The 24,335-nt window shown below is 41.9% G+C and overlaps 1 protein-coding gene across 1 annotated transcript in view; it reads right to left on the bottom strand.

Moving 5' to 3' along the window:
* Positions 1–24,335, bottom strand: part of CPA6 (carboxypeptidase A6) — a 204,955-nt gene that overhangs the window by 4,437 nt on the left and 176,183 nt on the right. The window contains exons 8-10 of the mRNA XM_077270644.1: positions 19,042–19,129; positions 8,276–8,478; positions 8,051–8,135 (exon numbers count right to left, since the gene is read on the bottom strand). Of these exons, the coding sequence (XP_077126759.1) occupies positions 8,051–8,135; positions 8,276–8,478; positions 19,042–19,129 (376 nt within the window). The remainder of the gene's footprint in view (positions 1–8,050; positions 8,136–8,275; positions 8,479–19,041; positions 19,130–24,335) is intronic.

Raw genomic sequence — 24,335 nt, 5'->3', positions numbered from 1 at the left:
AAAATTACTGTTCTTGTTACAGTTAAGCAAGTAGAAAATGAAATGATATAAGGCCTAAAGTTAAAGATGATACTTTTCCTTTGTATTTTAGGCAAAATATCTATATATATATTCATCTTTTACATTTTAAAAATTACCAAAATGAAAATAGGCCGATACAAAAGTTTGGGCACCCTGCATGGTTAGTACCTAGTAGCTCCCCCTTTGAAATGCTTTTTGTTGCCAGACAAGGGTCTTTCAATTCTTGTTTGAGCGTTTTCATCCATTCTTCTTTGGATTATTCTTCCAGTTCTGTGAGATTCCTGGGTCGTCTAGCATGCACTTCTATTTTGAGGTCTAGCCACAGATTTTCAATGATGTTCAGATCATGGGACTGTGAGAACCATTTTATAACCTTCAACTTTCACCTTTTAAGGTAGTCTATTGTGGATTTTGACATGTGTTTAAGATCATTATCCATTTGTAGAAGTCATCCTCTTTTCAACTTCAGCTTTCTTATAGACGGTGTTATATTTATATCAGAATTTGTTGGAATTTCATTTAATCCATTCTTCCCTCTACCCGTGAAATGTTCACCGTGCCATTAGCTGCAGCAAAATCCAAAAGCATCATCGATCCACCCTCATGCCTAATGGTTGGCGAGATGTGATTTTCCTGAAATTCTGTGCCCTTTTTTCTCCACACATACCTTTGATCATTGTGGCCAAATAGTTCTATTTTAACCTCATTGGTCCACATGACTTGTTTCCAGAATGCATCAGGCTTGTTTTTATGTTTTTTTGCATACGTCTGACGCTGAATTTTATGGTGAGGATGCAGGAGAGGTTTTCTTCTGATGATTCTTCAATGAAGGCCATATTTGTGCAGGTTTCTCTGAACAGTAGAACAATATACCACAACTCCAGAGTCTGTTAAATCTTTCTGGAGGTCTTATGTAGTCAAGTGAGGGTTCTGGTTTGCTGTTCCAGCAATCCTATAAGTAGCTCCTTCTGATTTTTTTGGTCTTATAGACCTTATTTTGACCTTCATTACTCCACTGGAATGATTTTATGTACATCATCTATTTTTGTGCCACGTTGTGAAACTTACAACTTTTTGAGCTAAGAAGTCGCAAAACGAGTCAAAGACAGTAAAAAAAGCATTTTTTTCAAATTGCACAAAATTCATTAAACACTTGTGACATTTTGAAACACGTCACAAAAAAACAGTAAAACTACAAGACAAGAAAAGTAAAAAAAAAAAGCAAATGAAGAATGAGGATTTTTTTGTTTTAATTCCTCACTTTTAAAGGGAAACTGTCAGTAGGTTTAATACATTTACATTAATTCTACACCTGCCCTGTACTTGACTCATTGGAAGCCCTCCTGTCATACTCAAAATCTGTTTAAGAAATCTTGCACATTACAGTAGCGTTGGCGACATTTATAACTCACACTAGTCACCAAAGTCGTGTCTCATCCTAGAACAATCATGAATCTGTTGTATTCACTTCCAAAGAGGCATGATTGACTTGCCACAAACTGCCCAACAACCTTCTCCCTGTGATTGAATCTTGACTGTGGTACGTCAGTCACTTCACTTAGAGCATGATTACAGCAGATTCAGCATTACTCTTATGGGATGAGGTGATATGTCATTCGATGCTCTGAAAAATACATTTTTAAGATTGCTTAAATAGATTTCTAGGGTAAGGGATTATTTTGAAGGCTTAGAAACCTGTTCCTTTGGTTCATAAAATGGAAAAATCTTACAGATAGGTGGCATTAAAGGATGTTAGCGAACTTTCAGTGACTAGAAACATGCTCGCTGACATGCAGAGATTCTGTTCTGACCTAGCTGTGCTCACACAGATTTGAAGAGTGTACAAAAGCAGCCATACATATTACATTACTTCAATTTAAATAAAACCTTACACCAACTGAGCATTTTACAACAAGTAGACAAGTCAAATTTGTAAATTCTCTTTATTCTCTCAAACTCTCACTCATATTTTTATCAGAGAAAGACTTATCTAAATCCTTTTAAATATTGTGTATAATTTGAGGTATAAGGGTAAGCTAAGCAACACATGTAGAAATCATGAAGACCAATGTATTACTATGGAACAGGGGTGCACAACATTTTTTGTCAAATGGCCACATCGTCATGGTGAACTGATCTTTAGGGCTGAAAAAAAAATTAAAGGGGTAGTTACTTAAATACTTCATCAGACATACCTTAAGTACATGAGTACATCACTAAAGCCAAGTTTTAAAGAAGTTTTAAGTTTTGGGAGAGATTATCTTCAGTTTCTTCTCCAAAAGGAGTGATCATTCCCAAACTTACACTGAATTTTTGGACCAGAAATTGAGCAGAAACTCTCAAAAGTCCAAATGTAGAGGAGTTTTAACAGCCATGTAGTACATTATCTTACCAGTTATAGAGTGCTAGATGTGCTACTGTCAGTACATGTGTACAAGATCAGAACCAACATCATCAGTCCATGAATACAGCGCCAGAGCCACAGTCAGTACATGAATCCAGAACCAAAGTCAGTACATGAATGCATCACTGGGACCACCATTAGTACATAAATGCATCACCAAACTCAGTATAGCGATCAATTGCAACATTAGTTTATCACCGACAAAATACACTTGCATGGCATGAACCTTCTCTTCTCAGTATGCCCTTATTAATTGTAAGAAGATGCTGGGACTTGTTAGCAGTTATCATCAGACTGTTGATCATACAGGAACCACAGCACTGCATTATCACAAGTAAACATTTGTATATATGTACCTTACAGATCACATCTTCTCTGATTAAAATTACTCCCACCCCTTTTCCTTCCATGTAGCACAGACACCATGATCATATTTCACGACCACAACTTGTCTCTGCAGAATATCCTAATCTCTGACCCTCTGCAGCACATCATGAGACAACACCCATAAAAATAAAAGTATCATATGTGAGATAATGCTACCTGAGTGGGTTGGGGAAACTCGCTTGGCAACAGGATTAAAGCACTCAGGTACGGTTTCTCCACATAAACAGTCTAACCGGTTTATTAAACATCATAAACCGTGTCACAAACAGTTAATTATTTACATCAACGGAATACATTAACCACCAACAGTCTGTTCCAATGGCAGACACTTCTCTGCCCGTAACCACCTTTATTTGGAGTTACCTCACAGGAGCTCCGGCTCCACACACTGACTCCTGTCAGTCCTGGTTCCCAGGGAAAAGCTACCTCACTGGGATCACCGTCCTTGTGACTAGGGTACCTCCGATAATCCAGACCCACAGTAGGAACTGTATCTTCCCCAACACAATAGCCATCCCAGGCTCTGCCGATACGGCCTCTCCGTGTGCTACTCAGGAAGTCCAGTCCCAGGCTCTTCCAACACATAGGCCCTCAGTCTATAGCCTCACCAGGTGCTTCCAGGAATCCAGTCCATGCCAGGACATTCCAACACACAGGCTATCAGTCCCTGGCCTCACCATGTGCTTCCAGGAATCCAGTCCACTACAGGACATTCCAACACACAGGCTATCAGTCCGTGGCCTCACTATGTGCTTCCAGAAATCCAGTCCACTCCAGGACATTACAACACACAGGCCATGCACTCTGAACATGTGACCAAACCCTGGTCACATTATGTAGCTGTAACCACTCCCATAGATGGAAGGTGTGTGTGGCTAGTTTGACCCGCCCAGCTCTCAAACTATCCCTTCAAGCTTCCCTTTACAAACTATACAAATACTTGTGGGACTACAGGTCCCAGAACAACAATACTACAGGCTTACAGCGCAGACACCCTCTGCGACATATACCGGCCATTTACAATCATGCCGGACACTGTTTCATCACCACAGTTATACCTGCGACTGCCATGCATTTGTAGTGCCCCAGGGCCCTGGTCGTCACAGTAGCATTGCTTTCCTCACAGGGAGAGTGATGTTACGTTTGGAGGCAAGAAGGGATAACTGTCACCAGGTAAACACAAACATGCAACATGTTCACACTCCAGGCCACAAGGGGGAGCTTTTGATCCAATTTACTAGGTGACTCCCCACATATATGGTAGTTTGTAGGGAAAGTTAGTTAGTTCTTGCCAGGGAACAGACTGGAGCAGTCTGTGGCAGAAGAAGGTGTACGGAGCTGTGTAGCCGCAGTGCTGCAGCTCCTGGAGAGAGATTATACGAAAGCCGAATATATTGCAGTGAGCGTGCAGGAGTAAGAAGCACAGGAGAGGATACCAGTGGGAGACCATCCACGAGCAGGCTGCCTCCTTCTGAGGCGCAGAGACCGGTAGCCGGAACATTGAGGTTGTAAGGGCCTCTACGACTTACATCAGAGACCGGCAGGACAGCTGAACTGCAAGTTACCTGTCCACCCTATAACCCAGGATGCACGGTGACACCTATAGAGCCCGGGGCGTGCTAGAGTCCCTGTAAGAAGGCTCAAGTCACCTGTCATACGGGTTATGCCATATCCTATACGGGGGACAGAGAGAGAGCATCTGTGAGGACCTTATGCAAAGTCATAGACAGTAAGGAACTACCACACCACGACGCTAGAGGAAGGCTTTAATCTTCACCTGGATAAGGGGACTCCCAACTTGCCTCCAAGCTGGCCGGACCCTGCCTGCCCTGTGATCTGGTGCCCTGGACTGTGGCTGCCTGAAGTCTTCAGTAAACTAAGATAAAGAGACTGCAACCCTGTGTCCTTGTTCTTTACTGCACCATTCACCATCTTCCATCTACACACCGGGAGCCCTGGGGATATACTTCACCTGTGGGAAGTTATACCATCTAGCTGTCATAACTTCACCCCAGAGGATCCTTTAAAGCAGCGTCGGTCCCCACTGACCGAATACCACAGGTAGCATCACGAACATAAACTTTATTCCCTTTAAAGACCTTTCCCTTTTACATGGGCGCTCAGGGCCACGGACCGGGTCAGCACCATGACATCCCCCCGTGAACACCGGACCCGGTACAGAGTACCCCACAGCCCTGGCAGAGCGACTCGCATTCTTATGGCCTCAATATGCCTCCGTGCGTACTCTGAAGAGATCATGCAGCACCCCCTACCTGTAACTGGGGTCACTGCATCACACATTATAATACCCCAAGATTAACAATACCTCCCATGCTGTAGCCCTGAATCTATAATTTCCCCTCACTGTGTTTCCTGTATAAAATATGACCCCCGCACTGCCCCTCTCATGATACAATTCCTCCACACTGTCTCATATAAATTATCCACCTCTCCATATTACTCCCATATACTGCTCATGTCACATCTGCCCCCCATGCTGCCTCCTCTCTACATTGCCCCTGTACTCTCCCACATATCCATAAAGTCCCCCCAAACTAAAGCCCATACTGTGCCAGCACAGCAATACACCTTCGCCTATTATAATAGTTTGTATATACAATCTTCAGCAATGGGATGAGGTCAGCAGCTGATGAGCGCTCTTCTGCCCACTTCCAGATTTCAAGTCTTCAAATTCTCCTCTAAAAGATGTGACTACAATTAAATCTAGAAAGAAGGAAACCGGTATCTACCAATTTTCTGTGGGCCACAAGAAATCCTATGGGGTCATATGTTGTCAGGACTGCTCTTCAAGTTTCTCATTATGCAGTTAGTAGCAGATCTTTCTAATGGAAATGTAGGATATTATTTTAGACATCACCTCCCTACTAACCAGAATCCCACAATGTCTGTCCACTATTTTATCCTTCTCCCCTAGACTAGTAAAACTTTTTGTGCAGTGGGACTACCTGGCACCGTCTTCCCATCCACCGTCTATTGAATATGCGATGCGCATGTCTATTGACTTCATCGGGTGCTAGGTCACCCGCATGCGCAGTGCATGTTGACAGCTGTGGGACAGACAATACGCTGTGTGCAGGATCATGTGCGCATGCGCCATTTATATTGGCGAGTCTGGGCCCTATAAATGGTGCATCATAGACAGGACTGCTTTACCACTTCCCCTATGAGAAAGCGGGCACGCAAAACGTGCGTCAGAGCTTGCGGGGGGTCGGCTTTCAGGTCTGGACTTACGATGGGTAAGCACTTTATGTAATGTAGCGCTCTATTTTGAGGCAACACATGGGTGCAGTTACCGTTTAGCAATATACACGTGTTACTGGGTATTACCATGTAAATGTTAGTCTGCACCTTAGTGTGATTGCCTCTGCCTTCCCATGTCATACTACTGACATGTTGCTTCTCCTCAGTGTACTGGCTTTGTTTAGTCCTCACTGTATTCTTGATTGACTTTTTATTTAAGGTCACATATGTTTGTTTGCATGATTATTTAGTAAAAGAACTTTCTTTTATTTTTAGGTGGTGTTTTTCGTTTACTCCTTCCTTTTGTGTCTATAATTGTATTGGAGTACTACACTTTGATGATTCTTTATTGTTTGGGGAGACTTACCAACCATAATATGCTCTCGGCCCATAAAAATATAACGTGCTGTATGATTTTTATAGCTGCTACTAAAACGTAAAGGGAACCTGTCACCCCCAAAATGGAAGTTGAGCTAAGCCCACCAGCATCAGGGGCTTATCTACAGCATTCTGGAATGCTGTAGATAAGCCCCTGATGTAACCTGAAAGATGAGAAAAACAGGTTAGATTATACTCACCCAGGGGCAGTCACGCTGCGGTGGGCGTCTTGGTCCGGGGCCTCCCATCTTCTTACGATGACGTCCTCTTCTTGTCTTCACGCTGCGGCTCTGGCACAGGCGTACTTTGTCTGCCCTGTTGCACTGCAGTACTTTGCTCTGCCTTCAACAGGGAAGACAAAGTATGCCTGTGCCGGAGCCGCAGCGTGAAGACAAGAAGAGGACGTCATCGTAAGAAGATGGGAGGCCCCGGACCGGACCGCGACACCCATCGGACCGGACCACAGTGAGGAACGCCTCTGGGTGAGTATAATATAACCTCTTTTTCTCATCTTTCAGGATACATTGGGGGCTTATCTACAGCATTACAAAATGCTGTAGATAAGCCCCTGATGCCGATAGGCTTTGCTCACCTTCCATTTTGGGGGTGACAGGTTCCCTTTAATATAGACTAAACAGAATTCATCATCTTTCCCTCATCTCACTCGACTTCTCCAATGGACCTATCCATTAAAGTAAATGGCTGCTCACTCTCCCCAGTCCCTCAAACTCACTGCTTCGGGGTAATCCTTGAACCTGGTCTCTCCTTCAAACCATGTATCCAAGCCCGCTCCACTTCCTGCCCACTTCAACTCAAAAATATTTCCCGGATCCGCACATTCCTCAACCTAGCATCTGCAAAAATGCTAGTGCATGCCCTCATCATCCCTGCCTTGACTACTACAACCTCCTGCTCTGTGGCCTCCCCTTTAACACTCTCGCACCCCTCTGATCTATTCTAAACTCTGCTGCCCGACTAATCCAACTGTCCCCTTGCTATTCTCCAGCCTCTCCTCTCTGTCTATCCCTGCACTGGCTCCCCATTACCCAAAGACTCCAGTTTAAAACCCTAACCATGACACACAAAGCGATCCACAACATCCATATATCTGTGACCTCGTCTCCCAGTACAAATCTCAAAATCTCCTTCCCTACTCCCCCCTCATCTCCTCTTCCCACAATCGCATACAAGATATCTCCCGCACATTTCCCCTACTCTGGAACTCTCTAACCCAACATATCAGACTCTCGCCTACCATGGAAACCTTCAAAAGGAACCTGAAGACCCACCTCTTCCGACAAGCCTACAACCTGCAGTAACCACCAATCCACCAAACCACTGCACGACCAGCTCTACCCTCACCTACTGTAGCCTCACCCATCCCTTGTAGATTGTGAGCCTTCGCGGGCAGGGTCCTCTCTCCTCCTGTACCAGTTGTAACTTGTATTGTTTAAGATTACTGTGCTTGTTTTTTATTATGTACACCCCTCCTCACATGTAAAGCGCCATGGAATAAATGGCACTATAATAATAAATAATAATAATAATACAGGTGTAATAATGAGAGTGTAGTGCAATGTTTTCTTATCATATACTCACATAAAGTGGTGGCTGCAGGACCATGTCTGTAGCGTATCCCATAAGCAGAATTTATTGCTTGGACGGCTTTATTTGCTGCTGACTCCTGACAAGGTATAAAAAGAAAGGGCAAAAAAATTGTTTATATATGCTGTAGTTTTGTCCCAAAATTATATAGGAACTTCTGTAATATTCAGATTAAATTATTACATTTTTTCCAAAAACACAAACTATAATGTGACTTACCACACACTTGTAATTTGGAATGGCATCATACTGGTAGGAGTAAGGGTAGAGTACCATTTGGGCATAAGCGTGGAACGACATGTAAATTTTAATAAATTTTCTTCTTTTATGGATAAATTGAGCGACGGCCTTAACTTCTGGCTCAGATTCCGGATAGGGACCACAATATGTACTGTCACATGGATTAAATGAAGCACCTTCCTCTGAAGTAAGACAAAAATGTGAACGCCATGAAGTATTATGGAGTGAAATATTATTTGGCTGCCACAATCATATTGGAATGATAAAGCTGACAGCAATGTAGATAAGCATTTGTACATGGGAAGGCGGGGGAGCTGGGGAGCGTCGGAGCTGGGGAGCGTCTAAACAGCGCAGTGCGCATGCCCAGGAACCCCAGCCCCGCACTGTGCATAATGAATAACAGTGCGGGGCGGGGGATTCAGCAACAGTGTGGCCGCACTGACAATGAACACTGCGCAGGCCCCAGGCAGGCACGCACAGCGCAGGCGCCGGATTTCAGAAGATAACAGCCCTCAGGGGGCGGGTACCATCGCCCCTGAAGAGAAGAGTGACGGCAGTTGGGAGCTTCATAGAGGACACTTCGGACCGCCTCCAGGTGCAATATCTGGTATTTGTGGCCAATTTTTAAAACGCTTTTTTGAGGTAATAAATGAATCAAAAACTAAAAGAGCCACCTTGTTAGACTGCAGCATTACTGCTGCACAAGGTGGCTCTTTTAGTTTATAACGGCTGGAGGGGGGTGACAGTGGCCCTTTAAAGTGGGTCTGTCTCTAGATTTCAATTTGTAAGAGTGGCTTGTAAAAACAGGTAGACTACAAATGTACAACATCAGGTTACTACTACTAGGATAGGTGAAAAAGTTAGGGGCCGGGTAACTGGTAGTTGCTCATCTTCTATAATAATGCCATATCCAAAAAGTATCGTTTCTCCTTGCGTAGATTGACATGCTAAGCATGCCGAGATGAGGAGACTTAAAGCCGCAATGCTCCTCTGGGAAATATGCTAATTATGCAAATTGTCTCTTCAGAGAGGAAGAGAACTAGAACTCTAGTGCCACCTATTGGAAGGTAGCAATCCTACAAGTCAATGTCGACCCTTTAACAAGCCTTGTCACATGACTTAGGATAATAGCCAATCCAGAATCTCAATTTGCAGACACTGTGTTTCGGGGTACTGTACGTTCAGACCTCAAAGAATGCAAAGAAAACAAGTTCATAATCATTTAGAAACAACAATACTAATGTTTTAACTCTGGAAGAGTTCAGAAATCAATATTTTGTGGAATAACCATGATTTTAAGTCACAGCTTTCATGCGTCTTGGCATGCTTTCCACCAGTCTTTCACTCTGCTTCTGGCACAAAAAATATAAGCAGTTCTTCTTTGTTTGATGGCTTGTGACTATCCATCATCCTCTTGATTACATTCCAGAGGTTTTCAATGGGGTTCAGGTCTAGAGATTGAGCTGCCAATGACAGGGTTTTGGTGTGCTGGTCTCTTAATTTTTGCCAGAGCTGAATGTGTTTTTTTTTGTTAGTTTGATTTTTAATGAGGAAAAAGGGTGTGATTTGACATTTTGTGGGTTTTTTTTTTAATATCTTTAACCCCTTTCTGACATCAGATGTAATAATCAGTCCCTGTGCCCTGGGCCTATTTGATCAGGGACTGATTATTACGTCTGAGCGATCACCCACGCACACAGGGGTCGACTGATTCTGACAGCTGCTCCCAGCACTTTAACCCCCGAAATGCTGCCATTGAACACGAAGGCGGTATTCCGGAAGCCGGCAGAGGGCTGACAGCCCCTCTGCATTTACATCAGAGACACAGTGTTATGATGCGGGGTCCCGATCATTGCCATGATGACCTAATGTCGTCATGGCGACATCTGGGTCACCAGACCTAGCAAACTTGCTGATCATGCCCAGTGCATGATCAGCAAGTTTGTCAGTGCAGAACTGACAGTTTCTGCAGAATGGAGAGGCTGCTGCCTCTCCATGCTGTAGAAGAGATCAGCATGCAAAAAATGATTGTTCCATAGTGTCCCATAAAATTGTCCCACTAGTTAACCCCTTTAGTGAACACCATAACAAATAAATAAATAACAAGGCAAAAAACAATGCTTTATCATCATACTGCTGAACAAGAAGTGGAATAAAACGCAATAAAAAAGACGGATATATGGTAAGTAAACATGGTACTGCTGAAAACTTCATTTTTTCCTGCAAATACAAGCAGTCATACAGCTCCTTCAGCAGAAAAATAAGAAATGTATACACTCCCTACAGAAGTTATGTCGCTTATCCATGTTATGTAAATAAAAGCTTATAACCTGATGTTAAATTCATCCATTGGTGGGCGACAAAACTTTTGTCTTGCCCAAATCTGACCATTCTGTGTCCATTAACTGATCAATATTTCTGCATTGCTGCCAATTTATTTTCTTAACCTAAACCACATTTCGGAGGGTTTCAGCTTTCAAAAGAATAATTTATACAACCAATGGATGAATTTAACATCAGGTTATAAGCTTTTATTTACATAACATGGATAAACGACATAACTTCTGTCAGGGAGTGTAGGTGTAATGCTACAGTCGCACACTTTTGCAGTGAGGAGGCAGTGACCCAATAAAGTTTCAACATAAAATCTCTTTAATGCGGTTACTTCACACCATTAATGTCCAATTCACACAAGTATGTATCATTAAAGTCCAATTCACAGCACTACATAGTATCCGGTATCCTCCAGATCACTACCAGGAACCATATTCTCCGGATTACAGTCACTAACCATGCCAGTCCTCCTTCGGGCATAGGACAGTCTTCCTCTGGTTCACCACTGGGCACAAGGCAGTACACCTCCGAGACCTGTTGCCGTGGGCGATTGCACCACTGAGTTAATGTCTCCTTACTCACAGCTTTCCACAGTACACAATATCCTTCAGTTTACAGTCACTAAACACACCAGTCCTCCTCTGACCAGTTACAGTGGGCGACTGCACCGCTGTGTACGCTGTGGGGGCCAGGAGTTCACTCTGCTGGGCTCTGTATTACTCTCACACAGAGCTGAGCCATCTGCTTTGTTTGCTTCAAACTCCACTCTGATATTGACACACCCAACCCTTTACTGCAGGGCTTTTTACAAGCAACCTGTGGCCTTCAGCCACATGGAAAACCCGGGCCTGGAATGAAACGGACTGCACAACTACCATCCTGCAGTCTGTTGCAAAATGCAAAAAAACCCAGAGCAGGTTTTCCCAACTCTGCTTTGGACACTAACATGCCCAAGACTAACACTTAGGCCTCATTCACACATCCTTTTTTTTCCAGTACCACAAAAAACAGTACCGAAGATATCCATGTCTGTGTGTGTAATACCTGTGGCACACGTGTGGCAACTGTGTGCCACCCGTGTGCAACATCAGTACCACATGGACAGCCACCAGGGAAGAAGCGCTACAATAGGCGCTGTTCCCCGGGGCAGGTTCTGAAGATGGCTCTCATCAATCTCCCCTGCTCTGCCGGCGATTGGCGCGAGCAGAGGAGAATGATGAGAGTTATATTAAAGTCTGAACGATGACAGCAGGTGGGGGCTTTTGGGACTTTTACTTTCATCATCCAACACCTGGTGCTACTAATAACAGTGACAGCAGGGGCAGATGATCAGGGTATTGTACAACTGGTGCATGTGATCTAATCAAATAAATGAATGAAAAACCCAGCGTGGGTTCCCACCTATTTACTTGAGCCAACCAGGCAAAACTTACAGCTGGGCGCTGCAACCCTCAGCTGTCAGCTTCAGCAAGGTTGGTTATCAAGAATAAAGGAGCCTTGCTAAAGCACACAGCTGGGGGCTGGTATTCTCAGGCTGGTATGGGGCAATTGATATAGGCCCCCCCAGCCTAAAAACAGCAACCCGCAGCTGCCCAGAAAAGGCGCATCTATTAGATGCGCCTTTTCTGGCACTTTGTCCGGCTCTTCCCACTTGCCCTGTAGCTGTGAGCTTTAGCAAGGGTGGTTGTCAAAAATGTGCGGGACCCCACACTTTTTTTTTAAATTATTTAATTAAATAATTTAAAAAAAAAGTGTGGGGACCCCTTTATTCTTGATAACCAACCTTGCTGAAGCTGACAGCTGAGGGTTGCAGCCCCCAGCTGTGAGTTTTGCCTTGTTGGTTCAAGAAAATAAGGGGAACCCATGTCGGGTTTTTCATTCATTTTGTTAGATCGCAGGCGGCGGCTGAGGAATATCTGGATCATCCGCTCCTACTGTCACTGTTATTAGCGGCAGCAGGTGTCGGATGATGGGGTAAGAGTCCCCAAAGTCCCCACCTTCTGTCATTGTTCTGACTTTAATATAACTCTCATCATTCTGCTCTGCTCGTGCCAATCACCAGCAGAGCAGGGGAGAATGATGAGAGCCGTCTTCAGCACCTGCCGCTGGGGAGCAGTGCTTACTGTAGCGCTTTCCCTGGAGCTGATGCATGTCAAACGGAGGACATCAATGTGTGTTCTCCGTGTGCACATGTGCGGGACCTTTTGCCGTCTTTGTTGGCGTTAAAAAACAGACATATCTACGTGTGGCACACACGAATACACGGTCCATAGAAACACACAGACATGTGCACTGATCCATTCATTTGAATGGGTCGACGTGTGTACGTTCTCCAGTACGTGTGAAAACTGTCACCACATGTACCAGAGACACGGACCTGTGAAAGAGTCCTTAATTTTTAGACTGCATTGCAATCACAGCTATGCCTGTGATGGCAATGCACTCTCATGGCCTCCATACACCTCCATGCACATCCTGGGATGAATACACAAAACCCCTACCTGTGACATCGGTCACTGCCTCACAATTACAATCACTGCTACGCCTGTGACTGCAATGGCCTCAATACGCCTCCATGGCCTCAATACGCCTCCATGCGCATTCTGGGGAGAACATACAGTGACCCCTACCTGTGACACCAGTCACTGCCTCACAAGGTCTAAGAATAAAGCGATGCAAAAATAATAATTTTTTTCTATAAAATAGTTGTTATTGAATAAAAGCACCAAAACATAAAATACATATAAATGAGGTATCGCTGTAATCATACTGACCCAAAAAATAAAACTGCCTTATCAATTTTACCACACATGGAATGGCATAACCCCCCGCCACCCAAAAGAAATTCCTGAATTGCTGGTACCAATATAAATGTCAACTCATTCCACAAAAAAACAAGACCTCACATGACTGTGTAGGCCAAAATATGTAAAAATTATAGCTCTCAAAATGTGGTAAAGCAAAAACTATTTTTTGCAATAAAAACTATCTTTTAGTGTGTGACAGCAGCCAAACATAAAAACCCGATATAAATCTGGTATTGCTGTAATCGCACTGACCTAAAGAATAAAGTTGCCTAATCACTTATACCACTCGAGGAATGGCGTAAAAAATAAATAAAACCAATTCTTCATATGCTGTTGATTTTTTCATTTTGCCTCCCAAAGATCACAGTAAGGCTCGGCACACATTTATTCTGCGCTCTGCGTTGAGCTCTTACACCGGGGTTTCCATGTAAATCTCTGAAATATGTAATTCAGACGGAACCTCTGGTGGAAGATTCCGTATAATGAGGCAGATGGAGGCACTGTGGACGCCATCTGACCTGTGATCTGGCAGTGTTCGTCTTGTTAGCATTGCATAAAAGTGCCGTCGGTCACAGTTTTGTGCACTTCTGAAAAGAAGGACACTGCTGAACAGAGGCCATATGGAGACCAGAGTAACTGATGCCTCATTATAGTGAATGGCTCCCTCAGGGGTTCATCTGAATCGCATCACTCGGAGATTTAGAAAAGCAAAATAGCTCCGCACCCGCCAAAAGAAATTCAGCGAATTCTCGGCTCCAAAATCCAAATGCCCCCTCCCTTCTGAAAATGCCCATGCAGTGAAAATCGACACTATACCTGTAGATAAATTCTCCAAGAGGTAAAGTTTTCCAAATGGGGTTACTTAAGGGGAGATTCTGCTCTTCTAACAATTAGGGGCTCTGTATATGGAGTCCACAAACTATTCTAGGAAAATCTGCGCTCCAGGAGGCAAATAGCTCTCCGTTCCTCCCGTGTCTCTCTGTATGGCTATGTAGTACTGTACAGCCACCTATGGGGTATTGCCACATTCAGTAGAAATTGTGGGACAAATTTTGTTGTCACTTATACCCACTTTTTGTGTGAAAATGTAAAATCTGGGGCTAAAACAAAATTTTGGTGGTAAAAAATGTAGTTATTTTGTCTTCACTGCCCAAAGGTATAAAATTCTGTGACACCCCCATGGTGTCAATATGATCACTGCACCCCTAGGTGAATTAATTGAGAGGTGTAGTTTGTAAAATGGGGTCATTTATGGGGAGGGTTCTGCTGTTCTGTCACCTCATGGGCTTTCCTAGTTGGTCATGGCTAGTGTTGAGCGATACCTTCCGATATGCAAAGGTATCGGTATCGGATTGGATCGGCCGATACCCAAAAAGTATCGGATATCGCCGATACCCGATACCAATGCATATCAATGGGACACAAAATATCGGAATGGTTCCCAGGGTCTGAAGGAGAGGAAACTCTCCTTCAGGCCCTGGGATCCATATTCATGTATAAAATAAAGAATAAAAATAAAAAATATTGATATACTCACCCCTTGGACGGCCCCTGGCTCTCACCGGTCCAAGCGTCTGCCTCCATTCCTAAGAATGCAGAGTGAAGGACCTTCGATGACGTAGCGGCTTGTGATTGGTCGCGTGACCGCTCATGTGACCGCTCACGTGACCAATTACAAGCCGCGACGTCATCGCAGGTCCTAAACTCACTGCATTCTTAGGAATGGAGGCTGCCGGTTACACCGCTAAGGTCCAGGCTCCGCCGGAGGGGTGAGTATATCCATATTTTTTATTTTTAGTCTTTATTTTTTACATGAATATGGATCCCAGGGCCTGAAGGAGAGTCTCCTCTCCTCCAGACCCTGGGAACCATACACTGGGAACTTCCGATTCCGATTTCCGATATCACAAAAATATCGGAACTCGGTATCGGAATTCCGATACCGCAAATATCGGCCGATACCCGATACTTGCGGTATCGGAATGCTCAACACTAGTCATGGTACCTGCAAATCATAACAGTAAAATCTGGAGCTCCTTGCCTTCTGAACTTTGCACCGTGCTTGAAAAATATAGTATTTCCCAATTACTTGTAAGATATTGACGCACTCAGGAAAAAAATGGACCTCAGTTTGTTGTAAAAAAAAATGTCCTGTTAGCCCTTAGAAAAATTAAAGAATTGGAGCTAAAACAACATTTTAGTGGTAAAATTGTAATTTATTCTTTCTTCATCGCTCAGTGGTATAAAACTCTGTGAGGCACATGTGTTGTCAATATGATCACTGCACCCCTAGATGAATTCAAAATCTGAACTCCAATATGGCGCTTGATCCCTTCTGAGCTTTGCACTGTGACTCAAAAGTAGTATTGCCCCACAAATGGGGTATCGGCATACTAAGGAGAATTTGCACAACAAATAGTTGGTTTTTGTGGGGAAAATAAGATTTTTTTATTTTTAGGCTATGTGCACACGTCCGGAATTGCCGCGGAAATTTCCGCGGCAATTCCACAACTGTGCCGAGGGTAAAATGCATGTGGAATTGGCATGCGTTTTCCCACTAAACACTAGCGTTTTACAAGCGTAATTAGCTTGCAGAATGCTAGCGTTTTCCAAGCGATCTGTAGCATCGCTTGGAAAACTGATTGACAGGTTGGTCACACTTGTCAAGCATAGTGTTTGACAAGTGTGACCAACGTTTTACTATTGATGCTGCCTATGCAGCATCAATAGTAAAAAGCTCTAATCTTAAAAATAATAAAAAAAATAATACATCGTGATATTAACACCTTCCGGCGTCCCCGGCAATCTTCCCGCTCCTCGCGATGCTCCCGCTCCCAATAATGCCTAGGGGCAAAGACCTCAGATGACGTAGCGGTCTCACGAGACTCATGTCACCACAGGTCATTGCCGCAAGACATCACTGGGAACGGAAGCATTGCGAGGAGCGGGAACGCTGTGAGGGACGCCGGAAGGTGGGAATATCACGATTTATTATTTCAATTCTTATTTTTTTAACAATTATATGGTTCACAGTCCCTGGAGGAGAGTCTCCTCTCCTCCACCCTGGGTACCAACCGCACATGATCAGCTTACTTCCCGCATGGTGAGCATAGCCACATGCGGAAAGTAAGCGGATCAATGCATTCCTATGTGTGTGGAATCCCCGCGATTCCGCACAAGGAATGAACATGCTGCGTTTTTTTCCAGAATACGATTCCGCCGTGGAAAAAAAACGCAACATTTGCACAAAAATTGCGGATTGCATTCTAATAATAGGATGCTTAATGTGTGCATTTTTTTGCGGTTTTATCAAGTTTTTATAGTGAAAAACCGCAAAAAATCCTGAGCGTGTGCAGTGTGCACATAGCCTTATGGCTCAACATTGTAAACTTCTGTGAAGCACCTGATTGTTCAATGAGCTCACTACACATCTAGATCAGTTCCCTGAGGGGTCTAGTTTCCAAAATGGTGTCACTTGTTTGGGATGTTCACTGTTTAGGCACTTCAGAGGCTCTCCAAACGCGACATGGCGTCCACCAATTGTTCCAGCAAATTTTGCATTCAAAAAGTCAAATGGCATTCCTTCCTTTCCGAGCTCTGCTGTGCTCCCAAACAGTGGTTTTCTCCCTCATATGGGGTATTGGCATACTCAGAAAAAATTGTAAAACAAATTTTGGGGTCCTTTTTTTCCAGTTACCCTTGTAACTAAAGTAAATTTTTTTGGGAAAAAAGTTAAATGTTAATTTTTTTTCCCCGCATTCCAAAAATTCATGTGAAGCACAGGAAGGGTTAATAAACTTCTTGCATGTGGTTTTGAGCACCTTGAGGGGTGCAGTTTTTAGAATGGTGTCATTTTTGGCTATCTTCTATCATATAGACCCCTCAAAGTGACATCAAATGTGATGTGGTCCCTAAAAAAAAAAAATGGTGTTGTAAAAATGAGAAATCGCTGGTCAACTTTTAACCCTTATAACTTCCTAGCAAAAAAAAAATATTGGTTCCAAAATTGTGCTGATGTAAAGTAGACATGTGGGAAATGTTACGTAATAAGTATTTTGCACGACATATCTCTGTGATTTAAGGGCATGAAAATTCAAAGTTTGAAAATTATTAAATATTCACCATATTTTCCAGTTTTTTTCACAAATAAGCGCAAGTCATATCAAAGAAATGTTACCACTATCATGAAGTACCATATGTCACCAGGGTTCATTGACGTGTTCCAGAGTTATTACCTCATAAAGGGACAGTGGTCAGAATTGTAAAAATTGGCCTGTGGACAAAAGTGGACACCACCTTCGGGGATAAAGGGGTTAAAAACATTTTTCTCACTTTTTACTCTATTTATTAGCCCCATTAAGGGACTTGAATCTTCGATCGTCTGATCGCTTGTACTGTAAACAACAGTGCTACAGCACTGCTATGTATTATGTACAGTATTGCTAAAATCACAATCTCCTATGAACGCTAGCATTTGTGGCAAAAATGTTATTATTAATTAATTAATATGATCACGGCCACTTAAATCAATTAATTGAAAGGTGTAGCTTATTAAATTGGATTAATAATTGTGGGGTTCTGTTATTCCGGCACTTCAGACCATCTTCTAGTGGGTTATGGGATCCACAAACCATAACAGCAAAATGCTCACCCTAATGTGCCCTCCTTCCTTTCTGAGCTTTCTACTGTGCCTGAAAAGTAGTTCCCGATTACATGTAGAGTATTGGCGTACTCAGGAGTAATTGCACAAGAAACTATGGGGTCCATTTTTTCCTCTTAGTCCTTATAAAAATTTTAAACTTGGGACTGAAACAACATTTTAGTGGTAAAAATGTAAATATTCTTTCTTTATCACCCAATAATGCAAAATTCTTTGAGCCACCGGACACAGATCTCCCTGAAAATCTTCCTCCAGGGTGTGTTGTGTAAATGAATGGGGGCATTACCATTGTGAGACATGTAATGGCTGACAGTCTGCTCAGCTGACCTCACTGCATAGCTGTGGGTGATTACAGCTAGCATAGTATAGCAGAGCACTCTTTCATTGCAAACACATCTGTAGTTGTAACTCTCCTCTCATAGTTGCAATCACGCACAGCTATGCAGTATAGCTGACAGTATTAACACTTCTTTAGCTACCATCACACAAGCATCTAGTGTAGAACAATGGCAGTACAGATAAGCTGACATTACCATTGGAAATAATGTGTTTGTAATGAGACAGAGTTCAGCTCCGCTGTACTGTTAGGTATAATCGCACGCATTTCTGCAGTGAGATCAGGAGAGCAAAGTGCCAGTCATTACATGTCTGACACTGGTAACTCCCCCTTTCATTTACAATATCCTCTGGTGGCAGATTCTCAGAGAGATCAGTGTTTGGACCACAGATCTTAACAGCTAATTCACATATTAAGAAAAATTTGTATTTCTCTAGAATAATCCATCAGATTGCAGATATTAAAGTATCATTTATTAAATTTTATATGACCTCTGTGTCCGTAAAAACATTTTATGAGAGTTAATACTTCTTACAGATTCCTCTTAAATACTTTTAAAAATATAGGACTAGGCATGAGGCAGGAGGCCATAGTCAACTGTACTTACCACAAAAGTTAACTTTCCAGTTCCTGTTAGCATCTACTCCATAACAGTTGAATCTCATTTTAGACCTTGTTTTTCTCCAAAAACGATCCTGTACATGAAAAATGGATTGATATTCATTATTATTCATTGACACATTCTGATCTAGTTTTCCTTTTAAATATTTCACACAAATTGCAAATTCTTGAAAGTTAAGTAAAGCTAAAATTTGAGGTCGTTACAGCTTAACCTCTATTACTGGTGTCGTGTGCTCTTCGTTAAAATGAATATATCAGCAGGGGTGGAGAACAGAGCTGGAGTGACCAAGGCTTCAGATCTTAAGCTTCATTTGCATGTCAATTCAAATGCTGATTTCTCAATAACAGAGGAACAAACCGGCCATGTTAAGGTATTGTTGGACTTGGCTTTGAAAGAGTTACATGTGCATAAAAATTGTTTGCAATGAAAGAGAAGAAGTGATCTGCACCGCTGGAACCACAATAGCGTAGTTTGTCAGCTTGGTGTGCAATACAGCAGCAGGCATGTAACCTGAGACGTCGGGTGCTCACCAAGAAAATATACAGTACTATAAGTCCCAATATGTAGAAAGCAGAGGTGGCACTCACCAGTTTTGAAAATCCATGTTTTATTGAAGAAAACAACGGTTAAAACATCTACAACAGGAGAATGGGAGATGGAATATGCGAGTGACGACGGCCGTTTCGCCCTGTTGCGCTTCTACGGGAGCTGACTTGCAGATTACTTTTTATCTGCATAATGGCTCCCATACCTATTGACAGCCATGTCACCCTCCCAACCAGTTCCCTGCCCTGTACTGGCAAGGGACAAGAATCTGGAAACAACTCTTTACATATGGGTTTCTATTCTTTTTGGAGGAGACTTTGGTTTGGTTAACCCTGCTGTTTTGTTCGCATTTATTATACACTTGTAGTGTTCCGGGTCACTATGACCCGGCTTAGTAACCCTAATGTTCTGTTCGGGTCATAGTGACCCGAACAGACTTTTTGCGGCCCTGTAGATTTTTTTCTGTAAGTCTATAAAACTTGAGACTCCTTGACTTTTCCTCATTTGGGGGGACCTACCTATGAGTATTTTTTATTTTATTTTTTTCGTTTACTTTTTGCTACACGCAAAAAGTTACACTTGTTGTGTTCGGGTCATAGTGACCCGACATCGTTTTTTACAGCTGTGAGGCCATATTTTCAGTGAAATAAAGGAGTTATAACCTCACTTGGGTCTATTTATTGCATCTACTATTGTATATCAATTGATTTATTTCCTAAATTATTTCAATGGGGTCGTGCACGCGCTCTACCGGGGGTATGCATTGAGATCTGCGCACAATAAAATGGCTTTATTTTGATTATGTTTGGTGCGCAGTCTATTCTAAAATGTAGAGTGCATCCGGAGAGATCACTAGGTGTGCACTACACGTGTATATTATGCACAGAACGGACTGCTCAGAACGCGCTGTCTAAGACATTGTTTTTTTGTAATAAAATATGTGTAGTTTTCTATTTCCGTTTTGCTCATTGATCTGTTTTTTCAGAATAAAAACAAAAAAAAAAAATTCTAGTTCATTTTTTTTTTTTTTTACTACCAAACATGTTCACAAACAGTCTAGTAAGCAAAAATTATAAAAAAAATGGAGTTAGAGTGTCTAAAATCAAGGTTTAAAATGACTAATCATGTTCTGAGATTCTTTTATGGGTGAAATACTGACAGCTTAACTATCTATAAGTAGCGGTAAATAGACCATTTTCTTCTGGAGAAGAGTTAATCTACATGTAATGTACAGACATACAGGTTCCTCCAGAGTGTGATAGAAGAAGGCAATATTAGTCCACAATTTGTAAAAATGACTGACAAAATTAGTTTAATAAACCAGACGATGCATGGAATTAGATCTATTAACAAAGATGTGATTTTTTCACATATATTTATGCATTATTCTATTTTATTTGTATTACAGAACTGAAAACGGTAGAAGCAGAATACTCACTTGGTTACTTGGTTATTAATTGATGAATAATTAAATGATTCTGGACCACCAGAGACTGTAAACATTTTTGAATATCATTGAAGGGTCAGCATCTGCACTAGATTGTGCAGGAGCACAGAGCCGGAGGTCAGTTTATTACCATCTCTTCCTTCCTAATCACTCTGTACATGGCACTGAATGAGTGCTGTGTATACGGTATAAGAAGTGCTACTGTATATACAGTATAAGAAGATCAGCTCTGTATTTTAAGCAGGAGAAAAATTGCCATAAGCAGGAGAAAAATTGCCATGTAACTGGGGCTAATATGCTAGACCCAGTTATAGGGGAAATCAGTGATGATAAAAAAGTATTTTAATGTTGAAATTCCCCCTAAAGTACTTTTTTGACCTTTATTGCGAAACAAACAAAGAAAAAAAAGAAAAGAAAAAAAATCCGCCACTAATCCGTATCGCTGTTTCTACTAGCCCAGCTCCCATCAAAAACAAACTGGAAGTGTTCAATACATAAAAAATACTTGGTACAGAAGGGAGAACACAATGTAAAATGTACTTTAGAGTTTCTTTGTGGTCATAAAAAAGTAACAATAAAATGAAAAATAGACATTTTCCTGTTTTCTGTAATTTTTCTCACGATATCAGCAAAAAAGGAAAAAAAAAAAAAATGTATATATATATATATATATATATATATATATATATATATATATATATAAATCGGCTAAAAATTGTGCCCTGCATAGCTTTTAAAACTGCATGTATAGAAATAGCCTCAACACATGTGGTTGTGAACTGGCTAAAGCTTTATTTTAATGAACATATTGTATTTATCGCTTCTAATTTTTCAGTAGTTGTGCCATTATAAGTTGGGTGATAATAATACACATAGACACACATGCCCCTTTTCAGCCTATATATATATATATAATTCACAGCAATAATGAAAACAGGAGGCACAAAAAAGAAGACGTGGACTGTGATTCAGTTCAGCAGAATTGACCTCATTCATAGATTTAATGAGTCTTGATGGTAATAATTCCTGGGGGTTGGTAATTGGCCTGCTGACAACATCAGTTAAAATTAATTAGCCATAATTGGCTGCATACATCGCATAGACTGAGTGGATACATTAATGAATACAAAAGGATTTGAAAGCTAAAAATAAACATATTATTTTCAGTGCTGACAAGGAGTTATTTCGTTTTGTCACCTCGGAACAAAAGTCAGACTCCATAAACTGTGAGGAATCACACCAGGTGGAGCTGGAAGCAGACGTTCATTCTGTCAGCTGACGTACTAGTCTTTTATTGCATACAATTTTAATTACAAGTTGAGTAACAGTTTTTTATGCCTTCCTTTATGGTTTTGTAGCCTTTGATCTGTTTCCTGTACATTCAGAAATATTTACTGTAATCAGCAAATCTCTAGCATTTATGTGTCACTTTCTTTAGCCACTGGCTCTTCAAACTCTGGTTCTAAAGATACATTATTATGGCTGTCCTTCCAAAGAGATCGCAAATTATTCATGTTATTGATCACAAATATGTTAGGTGACTTTGCCAACCTATCCAACACAAATCCAGCAAAATAAGCTGAAAGTAATTTCTCAAAATAGTCTTTCTTGGACAAAACTGCAAGGCAAGCTGCAACAATACAAAACTGATCCTAAACATAACTGTTAAGTACAGTAAGTTAAAGAGATTCTCCATTTCTGGAAAATTCCTTTTTAAAGCACCACTCCAGTGTTTTGTTTTGTTTCTTTGAGTGGTGTCACTAATCCAAGTTCCCTGTACTTAGAACCAACCACCATCTTCATCCGTTATCTGCGCCATTCCGGACTGTTTTTTTTACAGTTTTTGACCTGCCGGATTGCCCCAGTGTTTTCTGGGCGAGATGAAGGTCAGTTCTCAACGTAAGGGCTCCTTTTCACTTCCAAGAAATACAGTTATATGAAAAAGTTTGGGCACCCCTATTAATCTTAAGCTTAATGTTTTATAAAAATTGTTTTTTTTTTGCAACAGCTATTTCAGTTTCATATATCTAATAACTGTTGGACACAGTAATGTTTCTGCCTTGAAATGAGGTTTATTGTGCTAACAGAAAATGTGCAATCTGCATTCAAACAAAATTTGACAGGTGCATAAGTATGGGCACCCTTCATTTTCTTGTTTTAAATACTCCTACCTACTTTTTACTGACTTACTAAAGCACTTTTTTTGGTTTTGTAACCTCATTGAGCTTTGAACTTTTTAGCCAGGTGTATGCAATCATGAGAAAAGCTACTTAAAGTGGCCACTTGCAAGTTGTTCTCCTGTTTGAATCTCCTCTGAAGAGTGGCATCATGGGTTCCTCAAAACAACTGTCAAATGATCTGAAAACAAAGATTATTCAACATAGTTGTTCAGGGGAAGGATAGAAAAAGCTGTCTAAGAGATTTAACCTGTCAATTTCCACTGTGAGGAACATAGTAAGGAAATGGAAGAACACAGGTACAGTTCTTGTTAAGGCCAGAAGTGGCAGGCCAAGAAAAACATCAGAAAGGCAGAGAAGAAGAATGGTGAGATCAGTCAAGGACAATCCTCAGACCACCTCCAGAGAGCTGCAGCATCAACTTGCTGCAGATGGTGTCACTGTGCATCGGCCAACTATACAACGCACTTTGCACAAGGAGAAGCTGTATGGGAGAGTGATGCGAAAGAAGCCGTTTCTGCAAGCACGCCACAAACAGAGTCGGCTGAGGTATGCAAAAGCACATTTGGAGAAGACAATTTCTTTTTGGAAGAAGGTCCTGTGGACTGATGAAACCAAGATTGAGTTGTTTGGTCATACAAAAAGGCATTATGCATGGCGGCAAAAAAACACAGCATTCCAAGAAAAACACTTGCTACCCACAGTAAAATTTGGTGGAGGTTCCATCATGCTTTGGGGCTGTGTGGCCAATGCCGGCACCGGGAATCTTGTTAAAGTTGAGGGATGCATGGATTCGTCTCAGTATCAGCAGATTCTTGACAATAATGTTCATGAATCAGTGACAAAGTTCAAGTTACGCAGGGGATGGATCTTTCAGCAAGACAATGATCCAAAACGCCGCTCCAAATCTACTCAGGCATTCATGCAAAGGAACAATTACACTGTTCTGGAATGGCCATCCCAGTCCCCAGACCTGAATATCATTGAACATCTGTGGGATCATTTGAAGAGGGCTGTCCATGCTCGGCGACCATCAAACTTAACTGAACTGGAATTGTTTTGTAAAGAGGAATGGTCAAAAATACCTTCATCCAGGATCCAGGAACTCA

This window comes from Ranitomeya variabilis, chromosome 6 (genome assembly GCF_051348905.1).
Source record: "Ranitomeya variabilis isolate aRanVar5 chromosome 6, aRanVar5.hap1, whole genome shotgun sequence".
NCBI lineage: Eukaryota > Metazoa > Chordata > Amphibia > Anura > Dendrobatidae > Ranitomeya > Ranitomeya variabilis.
Note: the sequence above shows the minus strand (reverse complement) of the source record. Positions and strands in the feature narration are given on the sequence as shown.